The sequence below is a fragment of the Palaemon carinicauda genome, chromosome 1 (genome assembly GCF_036898095.1).
Source record: "Palaemon carinicauda isolate YSFRI2023 chromosome 1, ASM3689809v2, whole genome shotgun sequence".
NCBI lineage: Eukaryota > Metazoa > Arthropoda > Malacostraca > Decapoda > Palaemonidae > Palaemon > Palaemon carinicauda.
In genome coordinates this window covers 252,252,000-252,266,999 of record NC_090725.1, presented here as the reverse complement: position 1 = coordinate 252,266,999, position 15,000 = coordinate 252,252,000, and the positions used below count along the sequence as shown (strand labels likewise).

General features: G+C 39.1%; 1 protein-coding gene across 2 annotated transcripts in view; it reads right to left on the bottom strand.

Annotated features, from left to right (window-relative positions):
- Positions 1-15,000, bottom strand: part of LOC137655187 (probable G-protein coupled receptor Mth-like 3) — a 176,077-nt gene that overhangs the window by 114,425 nt on the left and 46,652 nt on the right. For both annotated transcript variants that reach the window (XM_068389073.1, XM_068389080.1), the window contains exon 3: positions 10,637-11,710. In XM_068389073.1, the coding sequence (XP_068245174.1) occupies positions 10,637-11,681 (1,045 nt within the window). In that variant the 5' untranslated portion in view covers positions 11,682-11,710. The remainder of the gene's footprint in view (positions 1-10,636; positions 11,711-15,000) is intronic.

The window sequence follows — 15,000 nt, the reverse complement described above, 5'->3', positions numbered from 1 at the left end:
AGGGGCGATCTTGAGGTGTCTGTGGAGTGCATGTGTGTGCTGCTCAGGTGAGTTATTTGAGGAAACACGTTTCCTGAAGGCAGGGGACGTAAGAGAGATGTTTCTTATAGTGGTCTCAGGCTGTCGTTGAGAGACGAAGGTGAATGATTTCAGGGACATGAGCCCAGCAAAAAGGGACTCCTTCCACTGGGCTCTCAAGGAAGAAGAGCCAATGACTTCTGCAAGAGAAATATTCTCCTGTATAGTCCTCTCAGCAATCACCCCTACCAGCCACTCCTTGGAAGGAAAACCCTAAAGTCTCAAGTAGGGGTAAAACAATAGTAAGGCATCATCCAACTGGAAAGATACAGAAGGCTCGCCCTGGGAAGGAGGCCCTCTTGTTTTACTAGGAGAAATGGGAAGGTCTCCTCTTCTGGCCTCCAGAAGAGACCAATAGAGAAGGGTTGGAGGGCAATGTACTTGGGGGTCAGAGGAAGAAGTCGAGACTTCTTCAACTTCGAGGAAGACCCCAAAGTAGAATCCCTTTTAGACACTTCTTCCTCCTTTTGCCATACATTTCTGCTGGGAGGGTAACCACTTCCTACACTGATCACAGTGAGGGGCCTGTCTGCAGTAGTGTCCTCTATAGGCAGGATACAAAAGGTGGGGATCCATTTCCCTGAAGCTCATAAAAGTGCCACAGGTCTTGTCTGACACTTCCAAACACTTTTTGTATATCTGCTGGCTTTTCCACAGAAGATCCAGAAGCACTGCCATGGTGGAAAAAGTAAAAGAAAAGAAATTAAGTTTGCTAATATTCCAGCCAGTTGGAGCATCTGTTCTCATTGATGGTGGCTATCAAAAGTAATTACAGTACTCAGTAACTACAGTCGGTAACTACTGATTAATTGTTTCCACCTTATGAAATTTTAACTGCTATGTATTCCAGTTTCACTATTATCTTTCCTATGTGAAGAACGAAGGTTTGTATTTGTATCGGAATAAATACAAATTACTAAAATTTGGGATTTGTTCCGATACAAGTACAAACCCTCATCCTTTTAAACAGGAGAATCACAATCAGGTGGGAAGAAACCAAGCACTGGAAGGAGGCTTAAGGCTAGCCTATCATCCAGTATCTGTTCTCGATTTATAAGAGGGAAACAAGAGTCAAGAACCACCTATGTTACCCTTCCATGGCAAAACTAGATAGAATACATCAATAGCAACAGGTTGTAGCATATACGCTCCTTGCTCCTGAGGAGTAGACCAAGTGGAGAACCAACTCTCACTACCTGGAACTCACCTGTTAGATATGTCTTCACTGAATATTATACCCGTGCTTGAGGGACAGTAAGAAAGGAAGAAAGAATGGGAGAGAGAGAGAGAGAGAGAGAGAGAGAGAGAGAGAGAGAGAGAGAGAGAGAGAGAGAGAGAGAGAGAGAGAGAGAAGGTGGTGTAACACTTGTTCAGCAACCCCCTCCATAAGGGTTTAGAGCAATCAGTGTCTTCTAAAATTACTTGTTGGGTGGCAACGACCGGGCCTAATGAGAACATGTCCCACTTCTTGGGGGAAACTTCCTGTAGGTATTGAACCGTAAGGTGAATGGCCTCTTCCCAAACCCCTGCTTTTAACACCAACCCTACCAAGGCATTTTTCTTGAAATCCAAGGTCATTCCCACCCGATGTATCTTGTGAGCCTTAATAGTTGAAGGAGTCATGACACCACTACTCTCGCAAGACCTCCAAATGGTTTCACATAGCAAAAACGAGATGGTATTCAAACTTAATCTTCTTTTTCCCCCTTGTGGCTATGAGGAGGTTTTGCAAAGTGTTGTTTGTTTGAGGTATCTCCTAATGGTCCTGACAGGGCACAGCAGGAGGTCCTCTGGTGAATCGGAAACAGAACGGAAGGAGATCACAAACAAGTCAAATTGCTTGTCCATCACTGTGGGATTCTGGATTTTGGCTATAAATTCCGGGACAAACATAAATTCCTTCCAACCTTTGGACTGCGAGAACAGGTAGGCAATCCCGTGTAGCTTGCTATATTACTTGGCCCAGGCTAGTGCCAGAAGGAAGACTGTCCTGAGTATCAGGCCTCTGTTCAATGCTTCCTTTAAGGGCTCCAAGGGGGGTTTCCTGAGAAAGGATAGGACCTTCCTGGTGTCTCAATTCAGTACTCACACCTACATGGAGATGTTTCTAGAGGCTCTCAGGTCTAGGCCTGTAAGTTGAAAGACTTCACCTAAAGTGGCTTGATAGCCCCTGACCACTAGTACCAACAATCTCTTGGTCCTCCAAAGGAATGGCAGGAAGTCCGCTATATCACACATGGAGGCAGAGACCAGAGCAATGCCCTAAACCTTACACCACACACAGAATACTGCCCAATTGGTCTGGTAGACTGCAGTGGAGGATTTCCTCAGGTAGCCAGACATCTCTCTTGCTGTTCTCAAAAACCTTCTTTCTGAGAAGGAACTGGATAGTCTCCTGCCATGAAGAGAAAGTGATGGTAGAGCATTATGTTGGGTTGGCAGAGAAGATCTGGTCTCAAGGGCAGCTTTAGGAAATCGTCCACAAGAAGAGTGACAAATTCTGGGTATCACTATTTTGGTGCTACCAAGGTTAACTTGAGATTGAGTGTGATCATGATTTTATTGAACACTCGCCTGATTTGGTAGAAGGAGGGGAACACATCCTAAATGAAGGCCATAGAGTCTGGGACTGGTAAACAATAGTCAGGAAGTTTGTGGTTCAAGTTAGTCGTCAACAGAACCCCAGTAACTCAAATGAGTCCTTGTCACTTGCGGATGAAGGGACCACTCTGACCCGACCACTTATCCTCTGTGGCAGAGTTTGTCTACTATGACATTCTGCTTCCTTGGAATGAACATTAGTGTTAAGACTAACTCCATTGTCTATTGCCACGAGCGAGTCTCCGTTGACAAAACGCACAAGGAGAAGGACACCATTCTTCCTTGTTTGGTGATGTAAGCTACAACCGTGATGTTGTTGCTTCAAACCCCAAATGAGTGATCTTGTATGTGTCCCATGAAAGCCTCCAGTACTTGAAGTGCTGCAATCAACTCCAGTTCCCTCCTCCAGAGTCCAACTTCCAAGGATGGTGTCCTCCTATAGATGAGCGCCACACCCTTCCTTGGATGCGTTCATGAACAGAAGTACTTCTAGAGGTGCACATTCCACGGAAGTGCATCTCTGGGAGTTCACCACCTCTGGCACCAGATGAGGATAGCCCTGCTCTCTCGGTTGATTGTAATCATCCTGTGGGCGATCCATCTCCAAGCACTGGGTCTTTAGGCACCATTATACTGACCTCTAGTTCAACCTTCTCTGAGGGACCAATCTCTCTAATGGAGAGAGGTGCCCCAACAACCTCACCACTGCTTGGCAAGAAGGACTATATGGTCTAGGAAAGGAGCCACTAGCTGCTAAAACAGTCTGTTGTCCAAGAGGAACGCCCTCGCTACCACCGAGTCCAGCCTCATTCACAGATATGCCATTTTCTGTGTGGAGATCAACTGCAACTTCTCTCAGTTCACAGTGATCCTCAGTTTGGCACAGGCCTCCTTTTAGGAAATTCAGTAGCCAGTCATCCAGGTAGCCAAAAAGCCTCATCCCCCCCATGAGTGAGACCTTACTGAAACCAGGGTAAAGACTTGTATGAGCACCTGTGGTGCCGTTAAGATACTGAAGCAGAGTCTTGAACTGGTAAAACGTCTGTCCCACGCAGAACAAAAGAAACTATGTACTTCCTGCTGAGGGGTGAATGGGTATCTTGAAATTCGCATCCTTTAAGTCCAGTGACAGCATGAAGTCCCCCTTCCTGACTGCTGTAAAAACGTTGTTTGCTGTCTACATTTTGAAGGGTATCTAGAGGATAAAGGCTGATTCATACGACCCGTTTTCTTACCGACCGGAAGACCGTCGTTTAAGCGGCGTCTAGCTTTCTTACGTGTATTCAAATGCAACTGTTCACACAACCCGTCAGGTTGTCGGGGGCCCACGGTCGTTAGCCGTCCGAGTCGGCTCTGCTTTCTTCCCAAGAAACCCTGGCCGGTTTGACAGCTGTAAGCCACCCAACCATCGGTTGAATGATACTTCGTGTGAACGAAGATCTGTATGGTACCCAGTCATTTTCGAGGCCTGCAACCTCAACTTTTCCTCATAGAGTCATAGAGTGCACAGTTAGTTAATTGTTGACAGTTGACACCATGGATGAGAAGTTGATTAAACTTGTGTGAGGGTATGAGGAGTTGTTTGACAGGATGCAAAACTTTCTTTGTGAAGTAAGAAAATTTGTTTTCAGAGATGAGAGTAAGGATGACTTTTTGTTTTAATAAAGTTTCATCTGTATTGTGAATCCTTTATCTTAATGAAATTCTTTCATTGTTTGCAATTTTTACCTTAAGCAAACTGCTAGTCTTTTCTTTGGAGATATGGCTTCTTGGCAATCTGTGTTCTTCCTGGGTAGGCCCATTTCAATCTTTTGTAGCAAACATAAACTTTGCTTTTCACATTCTGAAATATTGAAAAAAATTCAAGTCATCATCTGCCAGTTCTTTATACAGTGTCCAGAACTCTCCCTCCCTCTTTCCTTTCTTTAATGACTGATGTACCAATATCCTTTCCATTTTTCGTTGGAATCCCTCTTCCTCCTCCTCTTCTAGTAGAAGAGCAATTGCTGCCAAATTTCTAATTTTACAAAAATCATCTCCCATGATACTCATGTGACAGAATCTAAGTACTTTAAACAATGAAAACCGTGCCGGGGTAAACTGACAGGGAACGTCTCGTGTAAATGTACTGTACAACATTTTGACACCGTTTAGCCACCGGCCTGTCTGTCGGAAAGAAAACGGGTAGTGTGAATCGGCCTTAAATCTGTTCAATGGACACAGATCGATAACTGGCCTTCACAAGGAAGAGATGAGTGTAGAAACCTGGAGACTGGTGTGATACTTCCTAAAGGGCTCCTTTACCAAATTTGAACCTCCTAATGGAGAGCGTGGCCAAGAAGAGACCACTGGGGTAGGAACATAACGGCCTTCTCACTCAGGAGGGGAGAGGTGGAGAGCTCGTGAATGGGACGCAATAATAGTCCCAGAGTGTTAGCACTGTCCACTCATTTGCCCTGGGCTCCTACCACTTCTCCCAATGGGTCCTTAAGCAACCCTTACCTGCAGAGGCTCATGTAGGGGCTTATAACTTGTACTTCTGGTGAGATACCCTCTTACACTTCCGAGAACCCCTCTTACACTTCCCTCTTTGGAAGGGTCCAGAGCGGGAACATAAAGACGGGAACTGGCGGTCGCCCTTTCTGGAGAACTCCCTCTGGATGAAGCTTCTCTGGAGGAGAGACAAACTTCTGCGGAAAATACCTGCCGCTTCTCCAAATAGCGCTAGGTCACGACAACTGGGTTGGTTCTGGAAGATGATCCTGGAACAGGGAGTCTTTGCTCGTCTTCCTGGGAGAAAAGAGTGGGGGTCGATGTGAGAGGGGGATTCCCGTGCTCTAAGGTCTCACTATTGCCTACCCGTCTGTGCAGATTGCCGACTACAGTACTGCATTCCTCCTCCTGAGGATCCAGTTAGCCCAGACGTGAAGATTGTGGTGTGTAAGGAAACTAATAGCCTTACTGCCTGAGAGGACAAGTTCTGACTATCTCTCAAGAACCTTGGGCTTTTCAGGTCTTTCCTAGTGGAGAAGAGACTGTGACAGGTGACAGCACTGTAAAGCGAAGAGGTCATCTGAATTGTGGTAATGGCAACTGATTCTATCGCCATAGTCTCCACCCCCCAAAAAATGTGGACTCCTGAAAGAGATGCTCTACTGACCTGCGGCCAGGGTTGTGACGTTCCCTTCCACCGTCAGAAATGCGGGAGTTGATGCCTCCAGTAGGTAAAACTTCCTCTCACACACTCAGGAGTTTGTCAGCCCTGCCAGAATCTCATCCAACTCCATAGCCAAGGTCATGTTGTCGGAGAAGGGCAGGACGTTTGTTTTCCTTACCTCACGAACACTCCCCTGAAATGACTGGTCAATGATCGTGAGTGACTTTTATAATGTCTGAGAGGGAGTAACCAGCTTGTTGAATTTCTGGATGCTTTCTATGACCCTCTGGAAAGTAGACTCTGGTTCACCTTCCACCTCAGTGGATGTAGGGGTCAAATCCAGGGGATACAACTCGGGGAATTCGTCATCCTTGGAGGAGGTCCCTCAGGAAGAATAGAGTGACAACTTCGACTTCCTGCCTTTCCTCTTCACATCAGGCAAAGAATGTGAGACTTTCTTCCTTTAACTCCTATGCATAGGAATTGATAAACGGGAAACGATCCACCTCCTTCTGGGGAAGGCACCTGAGTCTGAGTGAGTAGCACACAACTTGTCCTTCTTCTCAGGGGACATGGTCTTGGCAAGCTCACAAGGAGTTCTCTCCTAGCTTACTGAGATGAGTGAATCCTCCCTGGTCAACCTTGACATGGATGGTGACCTCCGCCTACATCAACTGTAAGGGGGTTAGATCTCTCCTACCTTTGGTAGTGCTCCTCTCTCTGCTGATAGTAATACCTTTCTTACATGGCACATGACACACTCTTTCCCAAAGTGGTGCATTGGCTCTGTCTGGAGTGATGTCTCGAGGAGGGATTGGGGATGTCCTTGATGTGCCTTTCTTTTTTGTACAGGGCAGCTTCAGCTAGGGTCCTTACAATGGAGTTGGATCCCTGAAGTCCTCTTGCCACCTCATATACCTGCCCGATGACCTTCCCTTCCAAATAGGAGAGGGCGCAGAGTATAGGATGGGGGAATCGAATTCTTCTGATGAGGAGTAAGTGCGCACGTTTGGTAAAGGAGAGGCACCACTCTAAACAAAGGAACCCCCTCCAATGCATCAGCCCTGACAAGGTCCAGAAAGGATCTGGACAAAGAACACTGAAGTTTGAAGAAGGACCAGACATACTTGGAAAGAGAAAGAGGGACCTGCCACTGTCAGATAACTTTGGGTTTCCTCATCTTGATCATTAAGCGTGGGCACGCGAGAAGAAGACAAACCTGCATCCTCCACTTGAGGAAGTAAGGGACACACATGTGGACCCCAAAGCAGGGGAAGAAGGGACAGAGTCGGCTGAATCCCCTGTGACCTTGGGGGGTAAACGATCTCATTTGTCCTCCTCCTGTTGTAGCAAGCCCATTGATTGTCTGGTCAGTCAATATACTCTGGGCATGTGGATGCAAATTAACACTGCTGTCCCCTGTATGGAGCACAAGTGGAATAGGGGATTGACCTAGTATCAATTCATGAAGGTGCTGCAATGCCGATTGTTACAGGCAGGGAACTCATGCATTACACAGGATTGCTCCATGAAACACATGCAAAGCAGCAAAATAACACAAAATCCCCAAATAGAAAGCAAAAAGAAACACAAAGGTCCGCTTGGGTCGTGGGAAGTGGCCATCGGGTCAAGACCACGGCTGAAACTAGAATGGAGAGTTGAGCCTGCGAGGGAACCGTTGTATTCCACCTTCTCACTCCAAGTCATTCCTCTCCACCAAATGGGATAAGTTTTCTTCTTCCAGCCAGGTCAGTGGAAGTTCAAGTATAGTACTCCTTTTTAAAAGCATGAGGGTTTGTATTCATACCGAAACAAAAATAGAATGAACTTTTTTTTTTTATTAATGCCAGTATTGTATAATTTTTAGCCCAATATAAAGCTCAGAAAAAATTCTTGGGATAACTTGAAAGTGCTTTTTGGGAAAACAAGACAAACATATTACTGTGACTAAATTATCTTTCCATGTTACCTTAGATTTTATCCTGCTAATTTTAGGATACAGTGTGCAGTCTTGCCACAACTTACAAACTTACTGCTTCTAAATCTTAGATGTTTGGCAATCATCACACAAAGATTATACCTTCTGAAGCTGATGGCAAGATGGTAAAAGAAGACTTTATTGAAGAGATAAAATCCTTAGGAGCATACAAGTTCCTATTATGACATATGGCTCCACCGAGAAAGATGATTACTTGATTAATGACCAATGAACAAGTTGATTTAACTAGGTGCATACCCCTTCAAAAAAAAAAAAAAAAAAAAAAAAAAAAAAAAAAAAAAAAAAAAAAAAAAAACGTATGATTTTTCCATGATTTTCGTAGTACCAAAATTCTATTATCCTGAAAATTACTCATCCCTAATTTCCAATTTCCAACAAAAAAAAAGAAAAGAAAAACATTTTCTACATTTATAGTACAAGAGAAGCTGCATCAGTGTTGCTTATTTCCAAAGACCTAACGGAAACTTTGCAAGAAAAATATGGTTTTGTGAACAAATAATTATTGCAAAGATAACTTGAACAGACCCTGATTGGTTTTTATGGCCTCTTGACAGGTTCTAAAAACAAAATTCTAAGAACTGAGTACATTTCTCACACAATATCATATGTCTCATTTAAAAATAATAATAGGTGTTTAAGTGTTATATTCTCCACACTGAAGGGTAGATGTAATATTCAAACACTGTTTGAGATGTACTGTATAATGTATTCCTCGAATTTGCAGTTAATTTTAATTTCATATGATATTGAGCTTGGGACATTTTGTAAGATTGCTCAACTTCATAATCTTCCATCACACAAATACTGTACCAGTCAGCTACACCTACCATCATTAGATTTCCTTGACTATTATATAGTCCAACATATTTACCCAAAATTTGGCTGAAAGGTTGAAGTTCGTTTGTCAAAGCTGATTTTTTTACAAAGTGATTCGTGAAACCTATTAAATACCTATAAAAATAGTTACCATATGATTCCTATGAGGGTTTTTTTCCAACATTCAAGATAGCAACCAATGTAGATGCGAATGTGCAAATTCTGCATAACTTGTGAACTGTTGCAGTTAGGACTTTATTTTTTTAGGGTTATCTCCATGTTTTCCAACCCAAGAATGTCAATGCTTGCATTATTAATTGCCTCCAGTTGTATATTTATGGCAGAAATCAGCAACATTTCTCATTATAATGGAATGCCTTTCATTTACAAGATATATTTTTTACTATTTGAAAAATATTCATTAGCTTAAAAAAAATTAGTATTACAAATAATGCATGTTATGTTGAAATATAAAAGCTATAGAATAAAGTAAAACTGAAAGAACCTCTTTGTCATAGGCAAATATCTATGTTTCAAGTGAGGTGTGCTAATATTCAGTGTTGCAGCCATTGAAACTGATGTACATTAAATAATTCTAAAAATTCTGTTGCAGCAATATATGACGAATAAGGTTTTATGTAATACTTATATATAGTACACATATATTTGATTACTTATGCCAGTACGCAAAGCTGTAGATACAAACAGCAATCTATATGAGGTTTTTATTGAAATATTTTTTCGAAAGAATTCTATTATAATGAGCAATGTTACTGATTTACATAACTAAAGGCAATGAAATGTAATCATTTAATTCCTTGGGTCAGAGAAAATCGAGTTAGACACCAAAAATAAGACCCTGAGTACAACAGTTCCCAAGTTATGCAGATTTAGCAAATTCGTGCCTCCACTGGCTGCCATCTTGAATTTCGAAAAAACATGGGATTCATAGTGACATTTTTTTGTGTGATATTTAATATATCTCTAAAGTCACTGAGCCAACAAACAATTTTGACACTAAATTTGGTGGGCCATTTAGTCTACATAATATATTATGGTCCAATCAGAACATTTAGAATTGTTAAAGAAATTAATTTTCTATAAGGTCGAATTTGTTCTTTAAATATTTTCCTAATAATCCAACAGGATTATAAAATTTTCTATCAAGTTTAAACAGCCTAACTTTTGGATTAAATTCAAAGCTATGAAAGCCCCCCTGACATCAAAGCAAAGGTAGGGAATGCTATTTATGTGATCACTTGATAAAACTGTTCACTCGCTATCAGAAAATTATGCCACCAACACAACCGCCAATCATTTTCAGAACTCTGTAAGTCACACAGTAGAATTTTCTCTTGTGTTATAATGTCAATCTTATTTCTTTTCATCCCCCTAATAATCATCCCTACTCTACTCATCTGACTTGTAAGACTATTCAACAATTTCAACATCTTTTACTTTCGCTTGTTTTGATATCTACACTTTGTTTTCGTCAACAAAATTTCAGCAATCCATGTATTTCAACTGTTCACTCTTTCATTCTCCCAAATTTATTGAAGAGCTCCAGTTATATTCTTGTATCTGATGCACTAACTACCAAAGACTTGACCAAACCAATTATTTTCATTAATCCATTTCTTTACACAACCTGGAAGGTTGCTCATTATGATAATGACTTCTCTGACTAGTTCTAAATTCGAATGTGTGATCATGTTTATCTATACTCTTGAAGGGATCAAATGGCTTAGATTAAAAACATCTGTAGGGTATATATTGTAAAAAATTTCTGAAATGCTAATAGAATAAAATTATAATTTTACCTTGAACAATTTTTGGAATTTTGTTTACTTAGGGACTAAGGTGCAGTAGTTTGAACAACATCCATGCACTACTTCCATTTGTATGACGTACATAAAAAATCTCCGTAACTCCCCACAATTATTTCCTATTATATCATTAAAACTAAATTAAAATACTTGGCTTACCTACAAAGGAGCAGACAAAACCCGAGAACGTCTCCCTGTGGTTCCTGTTGACGAGTATTGTGACAAAAGCAACAAATATTGCTGTAATGAAGGATATTATGCAGCGTCCTTGAGTGTTTCCTCTTAGCTCTGCTATGGATACATATACAATCCACGTAATGGCCATAAATACACATGAGATGCTCATGAACAATGTATCCACTATAAACTGCCTCCACCAACAATTACTATTAATTTCATCCTCAGTGTGACACAAAACCAAATTTTCAGTTACTTTAAATTCATTTGCAAAATTTTCTAGGCAATATTGGTTAAGAGATATGTCAATAGGGTACCCTGGAAGAGTGATCTTTCCTGTTTCGAGGAGTTTATAATCATCATAGGTAAGAGATATGGGACATTCTGGAAGGCCATGGATGACTAAAAAGTCTGATGGCGCTTGCACAACATCGCCTTCGGTAGAATGGAAAGTTGGTTCAAATACAATGTCAATGTGGGGTATTTGACAAGTACCATTGTATATCTGGCCCTCGGGGCAACACTTTCTAACGCAAGTTACATTTTGGCATGCAATTTCATCCTCTTCCCGTTGAAGCCCAGGGTCTTTGTAGCAAAATTCTACCAATAATTGTTGCTTTCCATCCAATATGGCTTCCTCTGCAGCAACATCCACGCAGAATTCTGGTACAAGCTCCCATTGATTAGTCACAGGGGAGAGCCAATAGAGCACATGTATATCATCATAAGCGTGGAGTTGAAGGTCTTTATCTAATTTCAAATATTTCAAAACATGACCTTTATCACACTCCAAGTTTAAAGTTTTACGAAGTATGACCTCTTGTTCAACTAACTCTACTCCGTCAATATAAATGGGTAGTTCCAATGGCCCCACGTCAAAAGGAATACAAGAGCTATTCGACAGGATGCCATATCCTGGTGGACAGCATTTTTGTAGGCCCAACTCATGATTACTTTTGTCCTCTGATCTGACGCTATAAATGTCAGGCAAGAACAGTCCCAAAAGAAGCCAGTGCCAAGTTTGCATCTTTGTTTTCCTTTGACCCAAGGATTAATCTGTAAAAGAAAGTTTTAATAATAATAATAATAATAATAATAATAATAATAATAATAATAATAATAATAATAATAATAATAATAATAATAATAATAACTGTTTCTTTTAAAACAATATTCTTACCTTGAGTAAAAATAAATTTTCAAAATCATGCTTACACTAAAAAATAATTAAGTATGGCTGCTTTGGGAATCTGTAAGTCTACGGGTTGAGAAAGAGATTAACTAACACCACTTTTAAAAATATGTACTGTATGTACTTTACGTTTGTAATAATAATAATAATAATAATAATAATAATAATAATAATAATAATAATAATAATAATAATAAAAGCTGCGTCTTTTAAACAATATTCTTAAGTTTGAATAAAAAAAATAAGTTTTCAAAATCATGCTTACACTAAAAAAATATTACTCTAAAATTTCAATGGTGTTAAGGAAATCAACACAAAAATTTATACATTTGGAATGATAAAATCTAAAGACTGAGTAAAATTAAGATACCAACACGAATAAAGGGGCTTTCATAAATGATACCTGAAACCTGACTTCTGTTAGTTTTATTAATATACAAAGTATTAATTTTGGTTGAACATCACAGATAAAATACAATAAGATATTTTCGAAGAATGAATACGTACTTCTCATAGCTAAGGTTATACTATTATGTCCTCGAGGCTCAACGTGTTCCTAACAAAATGTGAAAATATACTTCCAATATATAGGCGAACTTACGACCATTAAATGCTTTTAAACCAAAATTCTTGACAGAGTGAGAACCTAAAAGTCTATATAGTTATAAAGTTTCAAATCTCCTACAATGGGATATTAGCTCTTTTAAGATCTTTATGTGTGTGGATTAAGTAATTTTCTAATAAAGTGGATAAAATCTGCAACAGGAATTTAGAATTGCAATTTTCATGTGATTGCTGAAATGACCAGTAGCATCTCATATTGGTTCCTTACACGGGAAACGAAAAGATTTCTAATTATATGCCTACTTGATTATTAATTTGCCGCAATGTAACAAGGGAGCCAAAAGATCATGGTTGTGGTAAATAAATAATTAACTACGGCTGCTTTGGGAATCAGTAGGCATACGGGTTAAGAAAGAGAATAATTAACACCACTTCTGAAAAAAATGTATGTAACTTACGTCTGTAACTTACTATATTAGTTAAGAAAGTAATATCGCATTAAGTCTGCTTAACGAAAGAGTTTCATATGTACCCATCCCACTTTTATTTTGTTAATATGCTGTAATACTTAAAAAGGTAAAAAGGGGAAGGGCCACATAAACATTGCATTAAGTATGCTTAATGACGATGTTTTATATTATGGTCCTGGGTCTGGGCACCAAAAATATATATTACGGTATATATTACGGCTGGCAAGTTACACAACCTCCCGAGTTCCAAACTCTCCTATTTGTTTTTACATAAATCTGTTATACTTGAAAAAATTAATACCCCAGCTCTGAGGAAATTATATAACTTCCAGACGGCAATATATAAAAACACTGAATACCCAAAGGTCTCCTAAGTACTCTCAAAACAACTGGGTAATTATTAAGAACTATTCAAAACAACTTCTTACTTCGATTCTTCAACAGGGATACAAGAGAGTTCTGTAAAAAACACTGGCGATCGAAATAATACACACTTTAAAAAAATAAATATATTCTATAAAAACAATTGCAACGCTTTGAAAGAATTTACATAAAAACTAAATCAATCAAAATATTAAATCTAACCAAAACCTAACTAAAACAAGAAAATATTATACTTTGAAAATTATATGATCACTTGACTCGAAACATAAAATCTGAACACAACCTGAGACTAAGACAAGAAAAAGATACCTATGAAAGTTATATAATCACTTGACTCAAAATATTAAATCTGAATCAAACTTTAGACCAAGACAAGAAAATATTACACTGAAAATTATATAATCACTTGTTTCACTGGACATTAAATTTCACACAAATATTTAATCTTGATAATTAATGAAAATAGGTAACCTTTAACACTCTAATGATTAAACTCTTATAGAAATTACATAAAGTAACTGATAAACTTAGGAATTTTTAGCTCACACGAAGGTTCTGACCAGATAGCATTAGATATACACTTCACGTTTTTACACAAATCTCACTAGGCCAGTTACAAAGATTTATATAATACCAGCATGTACAAAAACACAATAAATGTGAAATTACTTTTACGGTTTCTGTAACGTTTGAACACACTACACACGATATATGTTGTATATAAATTTATACACTTTGGAGAGAACACACTCGAGGCACTTAAGGGAGAGATGTGGTTGGCTCTTACAAAGGGAAAGGCTGGATCTCTTCTGCCCTATGCATTCCTAGGGGCACATATATGTCAACTTGTTTATTCTAGATTCTTCTAGGTCAGGAGGTCTAAAAGCTTGGGGGCTGTCTCTAACGGCACCAGAGTTACCTAGATAAATATTCAGGGGAACAAACCTTGCTTGCAAGGTATCCCTCTCTCTCTCAGCAGCTCCGCCCACTCCCGTTCTCAGAATAATAAAAAAAGATAAAAAATAATGCTTGGGTTTTCGAGAACCTTCTAAACACGTGGCAAATATAAGAATTGGGTAATCTCTCACAAACATGACGCAATGCCATTAAAAAAAATTACATAAGCCCTTGTTCATATCTTGTATGGTTCTTACTGCATACTTAATCGAGATTACATTAGACTTCGTAACAAAATACGTGAAATAAAAAGTTAATTCTTATAAATAACGTAAATTTACATACACTGACTTGAATGAAGAATACAATTAAATGAACGACGAAATTCTTACGTAATTTACATACAAATACTTAAAACTACTTAAATACACAAATGGAATACATGAATAGAATATTTACTCTACACTAGACCAGCTTCGTGAGAATATACACAATTCTCACTTTTAATCTGTTAATATGCTATAATACTTACAAAAAAAAAAAGTAAAAGTGGGAAGGCTGCATATAAACAGTGTATTAAGTCTCCTTAAACGAAGATTTTTTTTTATATACATTTCCCACTTTTACTCTGTTAATATGTTATAATACTTAAAGTGAAAGTGGGAAGGGTGCATAGAAACATCACATTAAGTCTGCTTAACAGCGATGTTTTATATGCACCCTCCTCAATTTTACTTTGTTAATATGCTATGATATTTAACAAAGTAAAAATTGGGAAAGGTGCATATAAACATCGGATCAAGTCTGCTTAACTTGGGATACTGTAGAATGGAAACAAA